Source organism: Carcharodon carcharias, chromosome 11, assembly GCF_017639515.1.
Source record: "Carcharodon carcharias isolate sCarCar2 chromosome 11, sCarCar2.pri, whole genome shotgun sequence".
NCBI lineage: Eukaryota > Metazoa > Chordata > Chondrichthyes > Lamniformes > Lamnidae > Carcharodon > Carcharodon carcharias.
The window spans coordinates 59204045-59226041 of NC_054477.1; the positions used below are offsets into that span (position 1 = coordinate 59204045).

The window sequence follows — 21997 nt, forward strand, 5'->3', positions numbered from 1 at the left end:
TTTCCTATACCCCAAGTCCGTGTCATTAGTAATACCAAAAAGAGCAGTAGATCCAACACCAACCCCTTGGGGACAACACTGTATACTTCATAGAGTCGGAAAAACAGCACATCAACTGCATTGTTCTCATCAATTCACTTTGTTCTTTCTTAAACTCAATCAAGTTAGCTTTCAATAAATCTTTATATATTATCCATAAGAATTTTATGACTGATAGTGAGATGAGACTTTTTGCTTATAATTCTGGGGAAATAGAAATTCAGTTCAAACAAAGAAAGTATTTAATCCACAAAAAAGAAAAACTCTTTTAATGTCAGACAATAAAATATCATAAAAGCAAAATACTGTGGATGCTGGGAATCTGAAACAAAAATAAAAATAGTTGGAAAAACTTAGCAGGCCTGACAGCATCTGCGGAGAGGAATATAGTTAACGTTTTGAGTCCGTATGACTCTTCATCAGAATTGAGGAAATATAGAAATGTGGTGAAATATAAGCTGGTTGAGCGGGTTGGGCCAGGTAGAGCAGGCTGCATTGGAAGGTAAGAGTGAGGGAACTTCAAGAGAGAGGCACCCTCTCTCCAACTTTCTCAAACCTAAGTTAAAACTGAATCTTGCATCCAAGCCACCAACACTGATGGTTTGGGGATGACTCAACGGGGCAGCCTCTACGCCAGCCAACGGGAGGCTGTCTTTAAACACCTAAACTGGCCCTCAATGCCTGCGGGGAAACTGGATGCCTGCTGTAAAATCTCAGATGGCCTCTTTCAATTGGGCTGAAATGGCTCTTATTGAGCCAGATTGGCTTTGTGGCACTAGTGGTCGGGTAACCCTGATACCTCTCCCCTCCCTTATCATACCATCTCCATAAAAATGGCTCAGAAGCGGAATGAATCCAGGTGGAGGCAAGAAGAGATTGCCAAACACACCATCCTGCTCTCATGCCCACATGTCCGTCCTTGGCCTGCTGCAATGTTCCAGTGAAGCCCAACGCAAACTGGAGGAACAGCACCTCATCTTCCGACTAGGCACTTTACAGCCTGCCGGCCTTAACATTGAGTTCAACAACTTCAGATCCTCTATCCCCACCCCCTTTCCAATCCCCCTTTTTCCAATAATTTATATTTTTAAATATATATTATCCTTTTTCCACTTTTTTCCATTATTTTTAAATGTATTTCCATCCATTGTTTCATCTCCACCTTTTAGCCTATTTCATTCCCTTCCCCCCACCCCACCCCCACTAGGGCTATCTGTCACTTGCTTGTCCTGCTTTCCACCCTTAATGTCGCCATTAGCTTATTTCTTAGCTAATATCGCCACCGTCAACACCCCTTTGTCCTTTTGTCTATGACATCTTTGGCAGTCTCTTCTTTGCCTCCACTTATCACTGGCCCTCTGTCCAGCTCTACCTGTCCCACCCCACTCAACCAGCTTATATTTCACCACATTTCTATATTTCCTCAGTTCTGATGAAGAGTCAGACGGACTCGAAACGTTAACTGTATACCTCTCCACAGATGCCGTTTAGGCCTGCTGAGTTTTTCCAGCTATTTTTATTTTTGAATAAAATATCATAGCTTTTTTCATATTAAATATCAACAAAGTTACATTTTAAATTAACTTAATTGGTTGGATTTCAGCCTGAGATCAATGGCATATGGGAGCTAACAAATAGGCTTGCTGGCTGGGGCACCAGTTCACTGGATTCATTGCGCTTCTGAGCCATTTTTATGGAGATGGTATGATAAGGGAGGGGGGAGGCATCAGGGTTACCCGACCACTTGTGCCACAAAGCCAATCTGGCTCAATAAGAGCCATTTCAGCCCAATTGAAAGAGGCCATCTGAGATTTTACAGCAGGCATCCAGTTTCCCCGCAGACATTGGGGGCCAGTTTAGGTGTTTAAAGACAGCCTCCCGTTGGCTGGCCTAGAGGCTGCCCCGTCGAGTCGTCCCCAGACCATCAATGTTGGTGGCGTGGATGCAAGATTCATTTTTAACAGGTTTGAGAAAGTTGGAGAGAGGGTGCCTCTCTCTTGAAGTTCCCTCACTCTTACCTTCCAATGCTGCCTGCTGTTTCTTTCAAGCTTGTAGACCTCCGATTTGCCCCCCAGCTTCGAGAGCCTGCCTGCTGCCCTTAATTGGATGGTGAACCTGTCTTCAGGCCAATTAACCAGGCACTGTAAAAATCACAATGATTGACTGTTTCCCCCCCGGGGGTAGATTGGGCACCTGGAAACAATCTCAAACTCTATTTCTCATCCCCAGAGGGAAATTCCAGCCAAATGTAAAAGCAAGAAAGAACAGAAAAAGTTAATATTTCAGGCAATAAACAAACTTACTTGTATCATTTCTACCACTAGAAAGTTTTGAAGTATGCTTAACCACCTATGTTTTTAATACAAAACAAAAACAGAATTACCTGGAAAAACTCAGCAGGTCTGGCAGCATCGGCGGAGAAGAAGAGTTGACGTTTCGAGTCCTCATGACCCTTCGACAGAACTTCATGAGGACTCGAAACGTCAACTCTTTTCTTCTCCACTGATGCTACCAGACCTGCTGAGTTTTTCCAGGTAATTCTGTTTTTGTTTTGGATTTCCAGCATCCACAGTTTTTTTGTTTTTATCTCTATGTTTTTAATATCCCAGTTAAGATATTTGACCATATTTAGATGCTGTTGAATTCATCGAATGACTTGGTAAACTGGATTTCAATTACTGAAAACGTCAGTGTCCAGGGCATAGTGAACAGTTCCTGCTTCCAGTATTATTAAACGATCATTATATAATTCATCATCCTGTATTTTTATTTCTCTTGGTTAAACAACTGCTGAAGTGCTGAGCCTTTCTTGAGAGGATCAAATTGCAACAGTTGACGAGTAGCTGATTCCCAGTCTTGTTCTAGCTGCAGGCGACTACAGATTGCTGGATACTTTCTGTCTGTGTTTCTAGCCCAGGATATAGCATTTTGTACATGTGCTAATGGCCAAAGCATTGTCCTGTGGAAAGCAATGATAGCAATGAAAGTTATGAAGTAATACTTTCAATAAAAACACAATGCACCAATATACTTGGTGTAAAAATGATTTTTTTAATCAGTAAGATTCCTCTTGAATGTAGGCATTAATATACACTAATCTCTCTCTCTCCTTATAAATGCACATCCATTGGCAGCCTCTCTCTTTCTCTTCCCCACAACACAAACCTCTTTCTCCCCAGACTCATCACCATCACTGATGTTCAGGCCTCGGGATGAATGTTGTTCACTGCTCGCTGCTCCTCCAATCAGAGACTGTTTCCCTCCCACACAGGATCACAGTGAGCCTATTAGCAGCAAATGTGGGAGAGAAATGGCGTGTGATTGGAGGAGCAGCTCTTTGCAGCATCTTCCACTCCACTTACTGGCATTTTGAACACTGGGTCTGTGGGCTAGGATAGAGAGGTATGGCAGGACAGGTGTTGGACAAGTCTGACCTAGACTGTGCTATGATAAATCCACAGACAACATATATTTAGGTAATGGGCATAAGAGGGGAAGAATTTTTTTTGTAGAAATGTTTTATATGGTATAAACTGTCTTTAAAAAAAAATGAGCCAAAGCTGTGATTGTGCACCTGCCAGAGAAGGTGGCTATGAAGCATTTTGACATTGATCTTGGACATTGTGGGTGCAGTTGGTCACCCAGCTAGGGTTGCCCATGGAGAGTTAATCCTTATTCTATTGCTAACTATTGCAGACTCTCAGGGAAAAACCACCTATTGTGAAAGGTGCTGCATAAATGGAATTCCTCTTTGAGCTAACTCAAGCTATTTACATCATGAGTTAGTTTTGAAAAGTGTGATTTTTAGAATTTGGTCAGCATCAATAAGGTGTCCAATATTTTTCTCACCTTGAACTTGAGCCTGGAATGTTATGTATTGTTTCAGTAAGTGTGCAGCATAACAAGTGATTCATCTGTTGCTAAATTGCAGCAGGACTGTAGTAAGTACTGAAAACTGCAATCCAGATTCTGTACTACCCACAAGCAATGCCACAAGTGTTACTTTACAGACCTTTGCAATATGTGTACTTCAAATAATAACTAATTCTACTATCCAATGTTTGAAAAAAAAATATCAATCACAATACTACAATTGCCCCAATAACAGTCAATTTAGACTTTATACAAACCTTGTCTGGTCCAGACAAAGGAGAGATTTGAGCTTAATCCCTTTCAACTGTTCAGTGAAATGAATCAACTGTAGGATCATAAGTGTAGCAATCAGCAATAAAATCTCTTCAGCTGCTCGGTGACCTTTCAAAGGATAAATATTTTCTAGTCAATGCCTACTTCATAAGTTGCTATTGTAAACTCTGATTTTAATGTCAAGCAAATCAATAGGCAGAAATTTCCCCCCATCAGGGGGGTTGTGCGGAGGCGGGTGGGGCTGGGCATGAACTCGATAAGCACCCCCGATCAGGGCCGCACCGCCATTTTACGTGGGCAGGCCAATTAAGGCCCGTCCAGCATGACACACGCCTGGAAGTGCTAAGAGGGTTGAGGGGGGATTCCCTGAGTTGGGGCCTGCGCTCTATCATGTGCATGGCGCAGAAATCTCCCTGAGGCACAGAGGTGCCTCAGGCAGATTAGTTTAAGGTTTAAACATTAAAATAAAGGAAAGAAAATATTTTAAGACATGTCCTCTCATGTGATATTGTCACATAAGCTGGGACATGTCAGTGAATTTTTTCAAGATTTTTTATTTAATTAATAAACCCTTCATGAAGCCTCATCCCGCCCGTGGATGAGGTTTCATGGAAAATGTGAAGGCCACCTGGGCTCTTCGCCTGCCTCCCTCCAACCTTAAAGTTGGAAGGGCAGCCCTGTTAATTGGTTTAATGACTATTTAAATGGCCTTAATAGGCCTTTGACAGTTCGGCGGCGCACAGCTGAGTTGGCTGTGCACCCACCGAACTGAAAATCTAAATGATGCACAGTGACGTTGGAACGCTCGCCTGACGTGACCGCGTGTCATTTTATGCATCAGTGAGTGGGCCCCGCCCTCGCTCGCTGACCTGGAAATTCTTCCCAATATGCAGAGAAACTACAGCAATTCATGTGTAATTTCCAGTGAAATATTAGCCATTACACATCATTTGACACTGATAGTATTGTAAAAAACTACTTTCTTAAAATAAGTAACCAAATAACTGCTGCCAATCCAAAAATAAAAAAGTAACAATCAGCAATTAATTGCACTGAGATTAGACACATATAAACATCTGTAATAATACTTGCTTTTGTGTTTAGAAAATTGAATTTGACGATGTACACAATACTTTAGCTAACAATATATTTTTGTACAATAGCACATTAAAAATGCTTTCGAAGAAATATTTGATTTGTAAGTATTTTTTACTTGTTTGTTATTGTTATTTTATTTATTTGTACTTTTGATTTAGTAGTTAGGAAACTGTTTTCTTTAATGATCGATGCTGAAATTATAACAGGCTGATTTCAAAGAATTAGGAATTATTCCTTGAATAATTTTGAGACCATCAGACATAAAACTGCCTTTTCAACTCAGGAGAAAATAGTTTCCAATTATATTTTCAGATTTTATGACTATATCACAATGTCAGAATCTTGATAAAATTTGCAGGCCTGTTTTTACACATGGACAACTTTATGAGACTCTTTCCAGAGTTTTGATTGTTTTAGAGTCTTTGGTGAAAGAATAACCAGAATTCTTGTACTTAAAGCAGTACTATGGCAATAAAGATACTAATCTGACTGCAAATATTTTGTGGGTCTCTGCTAGTTTTAATTAGATTCAATTAACAGTTCTAAGAGCTTCTTTCCCCAAGCCTTTCTTTAAAGTGTGCTCCAGTTGTAGTATCATGAAGTATACAACTGTTCCAGGTCAACAACATTTGAACCAATTAATTTTTAAGTACGTTTATTAATTTTGATAGATATATTTTGAAGTTATGTGAATCTTTGCCTCCTTATACTTTGCATTTACCATTCCTATCTGGGCCATGCAGTTGCTCTGTTTGAGAGGTTAGGCTAAGAATATATGTGTAAATGTAACCTGGTCAAGATTCCAATTTTTTTACCCTTCCCTAAACAGATGGAAAGGATGAATGTAGCTTAAGTGGGAATTCAGTAACTGGGGAAAATGGAACCCATTTCCTGACAATTTTGACATTGTATTGTCTTTTATGAACTTATAACTTTTATTATCTGCCCCTCTCTTTAGATGTCCTTACCCATCCTCCCAATTCCCAGGACAAATTCTACTTTGTTATTTTTCAATTTCTGAACAAACTAGTTAAAATAAAATTGAATAACACAATATCATAATGGGCTGTATCCTCAGTTCCCATGTGGGACATGGAAGAGACTATATATTTCTCATGATACATATCCTGTATTTCTATACAGTGTGAAGCCAACAGTTGTCTCATAAGTAATTAGAAGTTTATTTCACTCCTTCAATTTATGCAATGAAAACATTGAATTATTTTCAATATATCAAAGATTCACTGGGAATAAAATAGATTTTTTTAAATTGGTGCTTTTGGATGGATGTTATACTATCCTTCAAAGCAAAGTTGATCAGGATAAAAGGAAAAAGGGGAAATGTCAAACCAACATGCTAAGATATTAGAAATCTAGAAAGGGAACCTTGATCTCCCTGGCAAAGATAGATTTTTAACCATAATGTTAATATTAATATTTGTATTTATATAGCATTGCATAGAATACACAGAAACAGGTCATTCAGCCCAACTGGTCCACACCAGTGTTTATGCTCCACCTGAGCCTCCTTCCACCCTTCCTCATGTAACTCTATCAACAATATCCTTTATTTCTTTCTCACTCATGCACTAGCTACCCCTTAACTGCATCTATACGATTCGCCTTAGCTACTCCCATTGGTGACAAGTCCCACATTCTCATCACTCTCTGGATGAAGAACTTTGTTCTGAATACCCTATTTGATTTTTTGGTGAAGACCATATATCGATGGCCTTCCCCACAACTGGAAGCACAATGGACATGATTTTACCATTTGGGTCGAGACTGCAATGATGGTCAGAACCCCCACTGTATGGCAAACAGTCACAAGGCTGTGATTTTCCCCAATTTGGGCAATTAATGGCGAGAGGAATGGCTTGCCATCCAATTAAGGCTGTAGGTGGGCTCTCCAAACAGGCCTTTGGTGGCCCTTCAGCACTGAATTAGCAGCAGGGTGCTTTTTCAGGTGGGAAGAAAGAGAACATGCTTCAAGGTGGGAGGGAAAAATTCCACTGGATGGCCTGCGACTTCCTGAAGGCAGGTGGGAGGAGGAAGTGGGGGGAGAGCCTTAAGGCCTGCCTGGAGTGCTGGCCTTCTGGTCTGCCTCTGCGGGGGCGAGGAGGTTTGGGGTGGGGGGGGGGTGATGTCTCTATGCAGCTGTCCTAGATCTCGACCCTAGGCCTCAATTGGTATTTAAGGATCCTTAAAAGGCTACATACTGCTTGTGTTAGCTTTTCCCCCACCACCCGAATTCTTCCTATAGGAAAATGGCCTAGGAGGTGGGGTGGTGCCGGCAAACACCTGCTGATGATGTGGACTTTTGTACCCACCAACCACCTTGCCCACCCTTTCAGGGGCTAAAAATTCAGCCCACTGTGCTTACTCTATTAAAACCATCCATAATTTTCAAGATGGCTAGTAAGTCATGCACAACCTTTTTTCAAGAGACCCAGTCTGTTCATCTTTCTTGATGAACCTGGTGGTTCTGGTATCATCCTTGTAAATTATTTTTGCCAGTGCCTTTATGTGCACCTGGATCACTTCTACCTAGCCACCTGCATGTCAAATCAGTTAATCTCCTGCCACAAGAGGTGACAGGTACATTGTGCATGAAGGCAAAGTCTTCCATTAGTTTTCTGCACTCATTCCAAGTGTCAGGTTTTTCCAAAGTGCTTGTTGTTTTAAGTGGCGTGAATGGCCCCATCTGTGCCATCACGTCTGTCATAAACAGAAAGAATTTACATTCCGTTCACTTGCATATGGTCTATGGTAAGCTTGATTATTAACAGTGAAGATTACAGCTACATTAAACTATAATGTGGCACACTCCATCCTGGTAAATACTTGGCCACACCTCCTAACCTTCAGTTAACACTCACAGCAAACAGGTTCATCAAATGGAAGCACTGTTTGCAAGGGTCAATGAGTCTTTCTATTTTCCTGTGGAAAACACCAAATATCAAGATTCAGCATGCACTACAAAACAAAGATTTATCAAGCGTTAGTCTTTTGGTGTTCACAATAACAAGATAGTTTAGAGGCAAGGAAATCTAAAACATCATCCCGCAATTTGTAATGCATGCCACACCTTGGCTTTTAATACTATATTTCCTCCATATACTTTATATTCATGCAAAAGTATGACACGATCAAGCAATTTCAGACTTACGGATTAACACTTTGCATTCAGCTCCAACATTTAAAAGAAATATTAATAGACGTAGAAAGAGGGCAAGGCCGGAACTCAAATAGAAGCATATAAACAGATATTAAGGGCAAAATTTTTAGCTTGGCAGGAGGGCACACACCCAACCTGCTTGAGCGCAAAATGACGCACGTTGACATCGGGCGAGTGTCCCGATGTCAATGTGCAGTCGCATGATATTTCAGTTGGCGGATGTGCGCCAGAGTTGGCAACGTGCCCATCGACAATTAAAAGGCCTATTAAGGCCATTGAAAAGGTAATTAAAAGAAAATTTTCGCTGCCCATCCAGCCTTACGATTGGTGGGCAGGAGAAAAGGCCAAGCGGCCTTTGCACTTTTTAGGAAACTTCATCCACGGGCGGGATGAGGTTTCCTAAAGCAAATAAAAATATAATTAAAAATTTAATTAATAACATGTCACTGCTCATGGGACAGGATCACATGAGGGAACATGTTTTATTACGTTTTTCATTTCTTCATTATTATTTTTGAAAATTCTTCATCTCCCTGTGCCTCAGGGAAATTCTTAAGTGTGCACTCGTGCACATGCGTGAAGTTTATGCTTGTCTCGCTCGCCTGCCTTCCCCCTGCATGCATAGGTAGCGCTCAGCGCCGTCGCTCATGTTTCACGCTGGGCGGGCCTTAATTGGCCTGCCAGCGTGAAATCTGCCTTCTGGCCTCAATCAGGGCTGGCAGTTGGATTCCCGACTGCCCTTGTCTAGCCCCCACCAAGCCTGCCTGACAAGGGCAAAATTCATTACCAGAGATTAAAATATACATTACCTAGAGATTTAATGCCTCTTTCTATTAAAAAAACATTAGTTAGGTATTCCACGTTAATTTCCAACAAGATTCTAAAAATACAGAAAAGAAATAATGAGCAACAACATTGCTATATAAATGTAAGCGTTATATTCAGAGGGAAGAATGTGCAAGAGGCCAGAGGAATACAGAGTTTTTCAGAGTTTTGTAGGGCTGAGGCTACAGATTTTAAATCTGAGGCATTTGTGGACCAAGAGCTAACATGGGTCAATGACCACATGGGTAGAGTTTTGCATGAACTCATGGTGAAAGATGGGAGGCTGTCACTTAAAGCATTGGAATTGAACAGTTTGGATCTAACAAAAGAATGGATGAGCAGCAGACAGGTGAAACAGAGGCAGGTTTTTAAAAAAAATTTGTTCATGGGATGTGGGCGTCACTGGCATTTATTACCCATTTAATTGCTGTGGGTCTGGAGTCACATGAAGGCGGGACCAGGTAAGGACGGCAGATTTCCTTCCCTAAAGGACATTATTGAAACAGATGGGCCTTTACAACAATCAACAACGGTTTCATGGTCATCATTAGACTTTTTAATTCCAGTTTTTCCACCTTCTGCCGTGGTGGGATTTGAGCCGAGGTCTCCAGACATTCCTCTGGGTCTCTGGATTACTAATCCAGCGATAATACCACTACGCCATTGCGTAACATGTATGTTATGGAGATGGAAATAGATGGCCTTTTTGATGGAGAGGATATGGGGTTGTAAGTTCAGTTCAGGGTTACGTATTATACTGCGATTCTGAACAGTCTGGTTTCACTTCAAACATGGCTGTGGAGGAGGATGGAATTGGTAGTGAAGCAATGGAATGTGACAGGAGACAAAGACAATGGCTTCAGGTCTTCCCAGTGTTAGTTTGGAAGAAGACAATGGTAGTGGAGAAAGAAGCCCAGGTCACCTTTGCATTTGAGGATGATCCTAGAGAAAAGAACAGTTTTGGCAGAGGAGAGCAGGGTACAATAGTACTTGATGTGGTCCAACTTTGTCTGGTGATGAATGGTTAAATAAATTAAGCTCCATCTTTGTTGAGATCTGTGCTCCTTAGACTTAAGGGAGCAAAGGTGGGGGTAGTACCAGGGAGAAGAATCAGGGAGTGAGAGAACAAGAGTTTTACTTGGGCCAAAGACATCAAAGAGAGGGTACTAAGAGTGTGAATGAGTAGATTAACAGCTGCAGAAATATCACGGTGAATGGAGGACCAAAGGCTAGACAGTTAGGAATTTGAAAGTGCCTTTGTAACATGTGGAGAATTTATTTTCCAGAAGTGGACGCAGCAGAGTGTAAGTGATGAGGGATACAAGGAACTAATCAGAAATAGCTTGACTGTGATTGAGATGATACGAAAATATGAGAAGGCAAGGTTGAAGGGTGACTGTGATAATGAGTAGGAGAGATTATTTAGAAAGGATTATTTTATCTAGGGAATTTTAGGATACTTTGAATTATTGAAGATTAGTCCAGAAATGAATGTCAGTAAAACTAGGAGGTAAACACCATAAAAATTGTTACCTGCTGCATTTAAAAATTTAGGCTTAATGTTACATTCTGAACCAGCATAATTGCAGGAAATTTGTGTATATGACCCTTTACCCTGACAATGGAACCATTCTAATGAGCTGAGATGCAATCAGGTGCAGGGAACAAAAGATAAATCATAAAAAAGTAATGCTAAAAACAGAAAACACTGGAAAAACTTAGCAGGCTTGACAGCATCTGTGGAGAGAGAAACAGAGTTAACTTTTTGAGTCAGTACGACTCTTCTTCAGAGCCATTTGTCATAAAAAAGCAAGCTATTTCAAGCATAGCATAATGATGTGTGTAACACACTTGCATCATGTTTCCTTGATCTTTTACAATGGATATTCGCTTTATGCCCCATTTGGGCACAAATACACAGAAAATTCCACCGCTGTGTTCTAACACAGGAAAGGGAGAAATATTGGACGCTTGAAGAGTGAAGCAGTTTAACAAACTTATCATGAAACATTTTAAAAGAATGATCTTATTTTGATGCCTAAAGAGCTTCAACCAAGATATTTCACAATTTTTGTTTCTTAGTACTTTCCCTAGATCTTCCTTTTTTGTCTGGAAACATCCAGTTTTCTTTGGCCACTCTTTTTGTTTGTTGAAACTTTCTTGTTCCTTTGTGCCTCTCTTTGTTTTAAGATTACTTAATAATCCTTCAGGATCTTTCTTCAGTTTCTGAAAGCTGAAACACAATTTCAGAATGTAAATCAGTTATTGTTCAGTTACAATAATAGATTTAATTATTAAAATAACATTACAAAATTATGACTGTTAGTCAATTTACACAGTAGAAGTGCAAGGGAAAATTTGATGCAATGCAAAACCCTGTAACTTATGGAGTCTTTTTATTAATTACTTTCAATAATACAGATTAATAAACAGTCAAATGTCAAAGGATTTATAGATGCATTATTAACCACATTCAGTTTTCTATGACCATCTCTGATGTGTGGCAGAAAGCTGTGTAAACATACACAAAGTCCAGTTGTACTATGTAATAAGCATCATAAAAATAGGGGGTTGTGACACAGTCATCATTCAGCAGCAAATACATGGCTATCAGAAGTGGATTCAACATTGTTTTTGGCTGACAGTGGACTCAACAGCTGTGGCCTCTTTGTACAGAGCAAAAAAATCTTTTTTCCTATTTTGTCCTTCTACAGCCGCTCGTGTAAATAACAGTTGTTGCGCTCATAATTCATGTGTTTTAGAATATACAGTTAACTCCAGCCATTTGTGACCCCCTCAGCACAAATGTGTTTATCCACACAAATGTGTTTGTACATCTGATTGTGGTTTGTGGCCCCAAATCTTCACTCATCCGCGATTTAACATGTTAAACTTCTCACCTAAACACATGGAAGGTTAATAAAACACTGAATTCAGAGGCCATAAAAAAACTCTGCTTCCATGTTGTCTTTCCCACGTAGAAAGAATGCACTTCGTATGTGCCATTTCTAATTGCACGTGGCTTGCTCTGATTACACGATACAGTAACTCTTAACCAGTATTTTGCAGTACAGATGCAGTACAGCACTTTACTGAAAATGAATGAGTCAGAGCCAAGTGGAAAACATCTCAGGAAAGTGATGACACTTGAATAAAAAGTCACAATCTTAGATAGACTGGAAAAAAGTTTGGCCCAAGCCTGTGAATGATTTTACAGGGTTCTCCAACGTGGATGCTCAAGTGGCCAGGATTGTTGACTAAAACAAGTTGGAGGGGAGGGATTTGAAGACGTAACCACAGCTGAAGTGGATGACTTGCTTCAATCTCATCAAGAGGAACACTCTATGGAAGAATTTGTTGAACTGATAACATTAAATGAATCTAAACAGGAGCAGGAGCAGAAAGAAGAGGCTAAAGAAGCAAAATTCACAACCAAGATGATGGCAGATCTCATAAGATCAGCTGAAGATTTGGAACATAGGCGACAGATCATGATACAAGTTTTACCTTTGAGAATAGTTGGAGCTGAGGAAAATTAAAGTATTCTGAAATAAAGTAGTAGAGGACTGTGGGATACTTATTGTTCCCTATAGAAGTAACTAACAATAAGATATTGTAACGCATAAGAGAATTCTTATGTAAGAACTAAAACCAAGGGCCAAGCATATGTGGGTATAAGCTATGGTGTTAATTTAAGAATATTTGCTTTGTTTAATTTGTTCTATAGGCAATAGAGTTTGTATTTTGTTTAAAAAGCATGAAAGCTTATGGCGTAGTTCTATTGGCTAAAACAAAGGGCTTGGATTTCTCTTTAAAAGTTAATAGTCCCTAACTGGATTGTAACACAGTCCCAAGTGGAAAAATTGCTTTCTCACACTCAAAATAAATGTCTCTCTTGCATGTACATTAGCCATGTAGAAGGATTCCTAAGCCCCCCCAGTGCCCTCTGCACTCCTAATTTTCTTCCCTTCCTGAAGTTGCTGACTTGAGCTGGGGATATTAGTAACAATAGCGTAAAGGAGGAATTCCTGGAGTATGTACGGGATGGTTTTCTGGATCAACATGTTGAGGAACCAACTAGAGAACAGGCCAAAAAAAAAACAGAATTACCTGGAAAAACTCAGCAGGTCTGGTAGCATCGGCGGAGAAGAAAAGAGTTTTAACTCTTTTCTTCTCCGCCGATGCTGCCAGACCTGCTGAGTTTTTCCAGGTAATTCTGTTTTTGTTTTGGATTTCCAGCATCCGCAGTTTTTTGTTTTTATATAGAGAACAGGCCATCCTAGGCTGGGTATTGTGTAATGAGAAATAAATAATTGGCAATCTAGTTGTGCGAGACCCCTTGGGGATGAGCGACCATAATATGATAGAATTCTTCATCAAGATGGAGAGTGATGTAGTTGATACTGAGACTAGGGTCCTGAATCTTAATAAAGGAAACTATGATGGTATGAGGCGCAAGTTGGCTATGATGGATTGGGAAACGTTACTTAAAGGGATGACAGTGGATAAGCAATGGCAAACATTCAAAGAGCGCATGGGTGAACTGCAACAATTGTTTATTCCTGTCTGGCGCAAAAGTAAACAGGAAAGCTGGCCAAACCATGGCTTACAAAGGAAATTAGAGATAGTATTAGATCCAAGGAAGAGGCATACAAATTGGCCAGAAAAAAACAACAGACCTGAGGATTGGGAGCAGTTTAGAATTCAGCAAAGGAGGTCCAAGGGATTGATTAAGAAGGGGAAAATAGAGTATGAGAATAAGCTTGTGGGGAACATAAAAACTGGCTGTAAAAGTTTCTATAGGTATATGAAGAGAAAAAGATTGGTGAAGACAAATATAGATCCCTTACAGTCAGAAACAGGGGAATTTATAATGGGGAACAAATAAATGGCTGACCAACTAAATACCTACTTTGGTTCTGTCTTCACAAAGGAGGACACAAATAACATACCACAAATGTTGGGGAACACAGGGTTTAGTGAGAGGGAGGAACTGAAAGAAATCAGTATTAGTAAAGAAATGGGTGTTGGGGAAATTGATGGGGTTGATGGCCGATAAATCCCCAGGTCCTGATAATCTACATCCCAGAATACTTAAGGAAGTGACCCTAGAAATAATGGATGTGTTGGCAGTTATCTTCCGAGATCCTATAGACTCTGGAACAGTTCCTAGAGATTGGAGGGTAGCTAATGTAACCCCACTATCTAAAAAGGGAGGTAGAGAGAAAACAGGGAATTATAGACCAGTCAGCCTGACGTCGGTAATGGGGAAAATTCTAGAGTCCATTATAAAAGATTTAATAGCTGAGCACTTGGAAAACAGTGGCAGAATCGGACAGAGTCAGCATGGATTTATGAAAAGGAAATCATGCTTGACAAATCTACTGGAATGTTTTGAGGACATAACTTGTAGAGTTGTTGAGGGGGAGCCAGTGGATGTGGTTTACTTGGACTTACAGAGGGCTTTCGACAAAGTCCCACATAAGGGATTAGTGTGTAAGATTAAAGCACATGGGATTGGCAGTAGTGTATTGAGATGGATAAAAAACTGGTTGGCAGACAGGAAACAAAGAGTAGGAATAAACAGATCTTTTTTCAAATGGCAGGCAGTGACAAGTGATCATTCTTCATACATGAATAAGCTTGGTGTCAGCAGGCTATGCAACAGTGGAGAATGCCACAACTATGTCAAGTTCCAATATTCACACTTAATATCCCGCTGGGGCCTGTATAGCAGTTAGCAGCTGGGATCTTGGCTGAGTTTTTACTCTCTTAGACAGGTGCACTATAGTTAACTGTAGTACCTAGATTTCCAATCTCATTGAGATCAGCTAACTCAGCACAAACTGGGAATGGAATTGTTTCTCCTTAACAAGCAGATCCATTAGGGAAAATATTGTAACCATTCATGTCACCACCATATGACAAATAATAGGCATACTGAAAAAACTTTTCAAGCTTGGTTTATATTAGTGTGATCTTCTCCATAGTTACCTGCTATTGATCAACTCTGGAAGATTCCTTGCAAAATGCTAGGTATAAGAACCAGACATTAAGCATATTAAAATGAGAAATGTGCTGCAGACAGTGCACTTATATAATCTGTTAGCAAGGCAGTCATGAATAAAGTATATTTATCAGCATCTATCAGTACTGTTTAATATGAGTACAAACATTCCTTAATTTTCTGTTTATGTTACTGTACATAGGAGATGATGCATTCATTCAAAAGAAAGAAACTGGATCAAGAAAATCATTTAATATGTATTGTTTTTACCTGACGGGTTGGGGATCATGGAATGTTTTACATTTTTTACTTTTTTAAAAATTCCTGGACTTCTCAATGATGAATGAATCAGTAGTAACCAAACAGGTGTCTTCAGGCAGAGATTGTGGCATATTTTGGTAGACCACTTCTCGATCCTGGGAAGCACTCAGAGGATCAAAACTAAAACCTTTTAAAATTGCAGCCGGTGGAATGTGGAGTCCTGAACCAAAACTTTTTGATTTTACAAGAAGAGCTGTGGCCATGGAAGAACTAGAATGTGAAGTTGTTGAACAGGGAGAAGATGATGCTGGAGATCTTGAAGACTGTGCATATCCAACCGGTCTTATGGAATAACCAGAGCCAAAGGATACCAAACCTTGATCAGTGGGTCCTTCATCCATTGCGTGAGGTAAGCCAAATATACCTGAACGCTTATCAGAAGACGCTGTAGCTACTGAAACACCTGGACTTCCAAAAGTGGGAGATGCAGCCACTGAAGAATCTAAACCAAAAAGTGATTTATTTCTACCAGAAGCTGCAATCATTGGAAACTCTGAACCAAAATGCACTGAACTTCCAGGGATGGGAACTGCAGATGCTGGAAACTGAACCAAAAGCTACTGAATTTCTAGGGGTGAGAGCTGCAGATGCTGGAAACTCTGAACCAAAAGCTACTGAATTTCCAGAGATGGGAGTTGCAGTTCCTGGAAACTCTGAATCAAAAAGTGCTGAATCTCCAGGGATGGCAGCTCCAGTTGGAGGCTTCATTCAAAACAAATGAATCTACTTCTAAAGCATCTTCTGATTCATCCACCAAAAAATCTGAAACTCCATCTAAGATATGATATTTTAAACATTGAACATCAGTTTCTTCATCATCAGCTATTTTCATTGAAGTATGTAACACAGCATGCTGAGGTGCACGTAATGGAATGAGGATTGATTTCAGTGAAACAGGGGTTTCAGAAGAACTAGATAATGTACTTTTGCTTGAGAAATACTTCACTTCATCATTATCTCTACCAATTTCTTTTGGAAAGCATTCACTGGGAACTTCCCTTTCTTGCAACAGTTCCTGTAAGTTAAACGTAAGGCAGAAAAATTACTAAAACAAATTGCTGTGAAGGTCATTAAACAAGACTAGAAAATACTATGGTACTGTAGCACATTAATGAAATAACATGCAATGCCACAAAGTGGCAGAACATGGGTCTGTGTTATTGATTCATCACATACAAGTGCCAGCTCGAGAAGAGAGCTACACAGACAAGTTCAAGAAGCACCTGTTCCTCCTGATCCACATGGAAGCATGAAAAGATTTTTAAACATTGAATTTTCCTGTGTTATTCAATCCTGCACGTCACCAGCAGTAAGATATTCTCAAGGTCCATGCCTACCTGTGATGGACAGCCTTGATGCTCCCAAAAAGTGAGGAATATTAGCATTTATGTAGTGCCTTTCATGACTGCTGGGCATCCCAAAGCAGGAGACAGAAGGGGACACACAGTGGTGGGGTGGGAACACTGTAGAAATGCAACAGATAGTGCCAGGCTGCCATTTTAACCCAACCCCATCCACATTGTTCCAGCAGGGCAGGAAGGGTTAAAAATCAGGATTTAACTGTTTTAGCTACGAAGCTGTCAGCCACAACTTTCAGAAAAGGGAAAAAGCAGAAAAAATTGAAGTGAGAAGATTGAGCAAGGCTTTACATGTTTTTATACTGAAATAATTAGGTGTTAAACTTATTTATTTAAAAATCTAAACTATTAAGAATCACAACCGAGAAAAAAAGTCAAATGTCAGTCTTGTACAAAGTGATATTCTGTCTGCATTTGCTGCAATTCTGTGTTGTGAAGTGCCCATAACTTTATATGCAAAGATGGCTGACTCGTTATGTACAAAGACATGTAAGATGTAAACAGAAATATTTCTATAAATTAAATGTCTTCAAATACTCAGCTTAACAGAGTATTTATAAAGAAAACACAGATTGCTATAAGACCACTTGAAAGGCTCATGGAAAAGAGAATCGTAGATAATTTGATGTATTGGGAAAAGCTTTTTCAGTTACGTTAAGAATCAGAGTATTATCAATGACAGTGATGGGCCATTGAAGGATGTTCAAGAACAGGATATGGTGGAAATAGTAATTGAATACTTTGCATTGATCTTCACTCGTAGAGATGATGCTCAACTATTAGAATAAAAAACTAGGAAAAATTAGATAAATGTATTATTTTAGATATAATTAAGAACTTGAAAATAAATGGAGATCTGGACCAGATTATATTCACTTGAAGGTCTTTAGGGAGATAGAGCAAGTGCTGTGTGAGCCCTTAGCTCACATTTATAATAGCTGTGTATTAAGGATGGTTCCATAGACTGAAAAGAGGCTAATGCAGTTTCCACCTTTAAAAAAGGTGATGAGATGGACCCGGTAACAATAGGCCTATTCATTCCACATTAGTAATAGGAAAGATGCCCAAGGGAATCGTTAAGGATGGGCTAAATGCTTGCTTGATTGGAAGAGGATCTACATGATTTACACGACCTTTGCGGCACGCCAAATTCAAGAAGTCCTGCGAACAGAACAAGGACCTCTACATAGTGTTTGTTGACTGACTAAAACCTTTGACAAAGTAAACCATGAAGGCCCATGGAAGATGCTTTGCAAATATGGCTGCCATGAAAAAATGATCAGGGCCATCTGCTTATTTCATGACAGCATGACAGCCCAGTGTGATGCACAATACTGCATTATCAGATGCCTTTCCTGTCACCAATGGCAGTAAGCAAAACTGCAACCGGTTCCAGTTTGGGACAGTAGGCAACCTCTAATCTGCGAAGCCTGAAGGCTCACACAAAGATCACAGAACAGCTACTAAGTGAACACTTGACTGCTGAGGGCTGTGCTCTCATAGCACATCCTCTGGGGGAGATCCAGCTGCTTATTGATCAACTGCTTTGCTCAAGCCTCTGAATGCTTTGGCCTTACAATAAGTCTGGCCCTGGCCACAAACTCCAAGACCCCACAGTTACATTCAACAGTACACCCCTCAACTCTGTTCAGAAGTTCTGCTATCTTTTCTAAGAACACCATGTTGGATGATGAAATTGCCCATCGCCTGACAAAAGCAAGCTCAGCATTCAGCAGGCTCAACCACTGATTCTGAGAGAGAATGAAGAGAATAGATCAAAGTCTACCCTTCAGTGGTTCTCATGTCATTTCTCTATGGCTGTGAGACATGGAAAACCTACTGGCATCACATAATGCAACATAATGCATTCCATCTTTGGTGCTTAAGATCTATCTGCAATATCAAATGGCAGGACAAAATCCCTAACACCAAAGTTCTTGCAAAATGCCGTGTACCTGGTATTGAGAAATGCTCATCTGAGTGCAGCTTTGCTCAATTGGCCATGTGATTTGCATAAATGATTCCCACATACCAAAGGTGATATTCTACAGCCAACTTAGCATAGGGACCTGCACCAAAGGATGTCCCAGACTTATCAGTACAAAGTCATTTTGAAAGCAAATCTCAGAGCTTGCAAGTTGGACCCCACTACCTGGGACAAAAACCAACTCTGGATGTATTCAAAACGGAGAAGTCTCTGTCATCAAGCAATCTCAACGTTTGAGGAGAACAGAGTCAGTTTCCTACAGGACAAGTGAGCATTCTGCAAAGCCAGTGCCATCACACACCCCTCCAACAATGACTTTGTATGTAATGTTTGCAATTGGATCTGTGAATCAAGATTTGGTTTAACATCACATCAACATCAACCTAGATGGTGAACAATTGGTCTCCTTGCTGAACACTCTTCCTGAAAGATGGGAGAAGCAATCATTGGATAGAAAGGAACATATTAGGATCATCTCAACATGGCTTCATAAAAAGATCATGTCTAATGTGAAGAACATATCTTTTCATTTCTGTTGGATTGTTGTAAAGAACATATCTTTTTATTTCTGTGGATTAAAATTACAATGAGTGCAGTTTGAAAGACATGTCTACTGGAACAGTGTGAGGGATATAAACAATGTTGCTGTCCTGGAACAGAGGGTGCCATGAAAGACAGGATGGTGAGAGAAGGAGTCTGGTCTAATGGGGAACTGCCTGGCAACAACATTTTAAATGGCTCCTAACCATGTGATCAGGGTTTGTGTGAGAGCAGTGCAGCAAAAAAAAAAGAGCTCCTAGCCTGAAAAGCGGAAAGACCTAAAACCTCTTCTTCCTGTGTGTATAAGATGCCAGTAATTCTACAATAATAGCTGTTTCTCCACCCCCCCCCACCCCCTCCACCACCACATATCTCTATAACCTACTCTCTCTCTCTGAAAAAACCCATGTGAAGAGGAAAAGGGGAAAATCACTGTTAGAGATATTGAAAAGCAAGTGCTCAACCAGTGAACTAAAGACTGAAAGTGTTGGGAGGACCAACTCGTGTCATCACTGAAGAACCGCAAGGAAGTTGGAAGGCATCGATCAAAATCAACCCATCAAATCCTGTACTCTGGAATTGTTGCTATTGAACTGTTTTATCCCACCATTAAAATCCATGTTTTTGTGTGTCTTATATGGCTTGTATGTGCATGTATAGGGATTTAAGAAGGGGTAAAGTTTAGGTTATAGATTTAAAAATTAGCAGTTCATATTTCTTTCTTTTGCCACTGGTTAAAGACAATTTGTTCAATAAACAGTTACTTACTTATATTTACTTAAACTTACTTAAATTTACAAACCTGGTGCTCGTATTCTGTTAACATAAATTAAACAGTTAGATAGGTTTATCAAACTTTTCACAGTTGTCACAACTCGGGGGGCAGTGGGGCTTGATATTGCAGCGCACTATCCCCAATGAGTTGTAACATTAACAAATGTAAATTTATTTTTTGAAGGCATTAGAAAGCTGGTGGATGAACGAAATCTATTAAGACTTTAAAAAGGGTTTTAGTTCAGGCACTGGGCAAAAGGTTTCTCTGATTAAATGTCTGTTAGTAACACAGTCTTTGTTTAATGTTACCCCATTTAACATTGTTTCGCTTTAACATTGTAAGTTAATGGGGCTTGTAGTCTTATTGAGTGTCGCAAGATTCATCTTAACTTTGTTTCTTGCGTGACCCGATTGGTGCTTTTTTTGGAGCGGCCTCTCTCCTCTCCCCAAGTTGTGGCTTCCTGCCTCCCTGTCCTCCAAGTTGCAGCCTCCCCCCGTTCCCTGACCTCCGAATTACAGCCTCTCCCCACCCTCAAGGTTGTGGTCTCCCCACCCACAACTTCCGACCCAACCTCTCACTGAACCTCCAGCTCCCTGACTCACTCTCTCACTGCTTTCTTCTCCTGGACTTGTGCTCCCATTCAAGATCCAGATATGACTCAAAGATGGAGCTCCACAGTTGAGGAAGTGTGGGTTCTGATGGTGTAGTAGTGCTGAGCTGGGGCTGCTATAATTCATAACAAAAACAAAAACAGAATTACCTGGAAAAACTCAGCAGGTCTGGCAGCATCGGCGGAGAAGAAAAGAGTTGACGTTTCGAGTGCTCATGACCCTTCGACAGAACTTGAGTTCGAGTCCAAGAAAGAGTTGAAATATAAGCTGGTTTAAGGTGTGTGTGGGGCGGAGAGAGGGAGAGAGAGAGGTGGAGTGGGGGTGTGGTTGTAGGGACAAACAAGCAGTGATAGAAGCAGATCATCAAAAGATGTCAACAACAATAATACAAAAGAACACATAGGTATTAAAGTTAAAGTTGGTGATATTATCTAAACGAATGTGCTAATTAAGAATGGATGGTAGGGCACTCAAGGTTTAGCTCTAGTGGGGGTGGGGAGAGCATAAAAGATGTAAAATAAATAAATAAGTAAATAAATAAATAATTTTTTTTCTTCTTTTTCTCTTTTTATAATGGAAATAGGTGGGAAAAGGAAAATCTATATAATTTATTGGAAAAAAAAGAGAAAAGGAAGGGGGAAACAGAAAGGGGGTGGGGATGGGGGAGGGAGCTCACGACCTAAAGTTGTTGAATTCAATATTCAGTCCGGATGGCTGTAAAGTGCCTAGTCGGAAGATGAGGTGTTGTTCCTCCAGTTTGCGTTGGGCTTCACTGGAACAATGCAGCAAGCCAAGGACAGACATGTGGGCAAGAGAGCAGGGTGGAGTGTTAAAATGGCAAGCGACAGGGAGGTTTGGGTCATTCTTGCGGACAGACTGCAGGTGTTCTGCAAAGCGGTCGCCCAGTTTACGTTTGGTCTCTCCAATGTAGAGGAGACCACATTGGGAGCAACGAATGCAGTAGACTAAGTTGGGGGAAATGCAAGTGAAATGCTGCTTCACTTGAAAGGAGTGTTTGGGTCCTCGGACGGTGAGGAGAGAGGAAGTGAAGGGGCAGGTATTGCATCTTTTTCGTGGGCATGGGGTGGTGCCATAGGAGGGGGTTGAGGAGT

General features: G+C 40.4%; 1 protein-coding gene and 1 long non-coding RNA gene across 8 annotated transcripts in view; both read right to left on the reverse strand.

Moving 5' to 3' along the window:
• Positions 1-2631: 2631 nt before the first annotated feature.
• LOC121284437 lies at positions 2632-9715 on the reverse strand. The gene is made up of 3 exons (XR_005944478.1): positions 9271-9715; positions 4170-4293; positions 2632-2998 (listed from the first exon to the last, which is right to left on the reverse strand). It is a non-coding gene; the product is annotated as an uncharacterized LOC121284437 (long non-coding RNA).
• A 5858-nt stretch (positions 9716-15573) lies between these two features.
• Positions 15574-21997, reverse strand: part of LOC121284472 (protein mono-ADP-ribosyltransferase PARP4-like) — a 148472-nt gene continuing 142048 nt past the window's right edge. For all 7 annotated transcript variants that reach the window (XM_041199971.1, XM_041199970.1, XM_041199973.1 and 4 more), the window contains one exon: positions 15574-16629. In XM_041199971.1, coding sequence (XP_041055905.1) covers positions 16273-16629 — 357 coding nt within the window. In that variant the 3' untranslated portion in view covers positions 15574-16272. The remainder of the gene's footprint in view (positions 16630-21997) is intronic.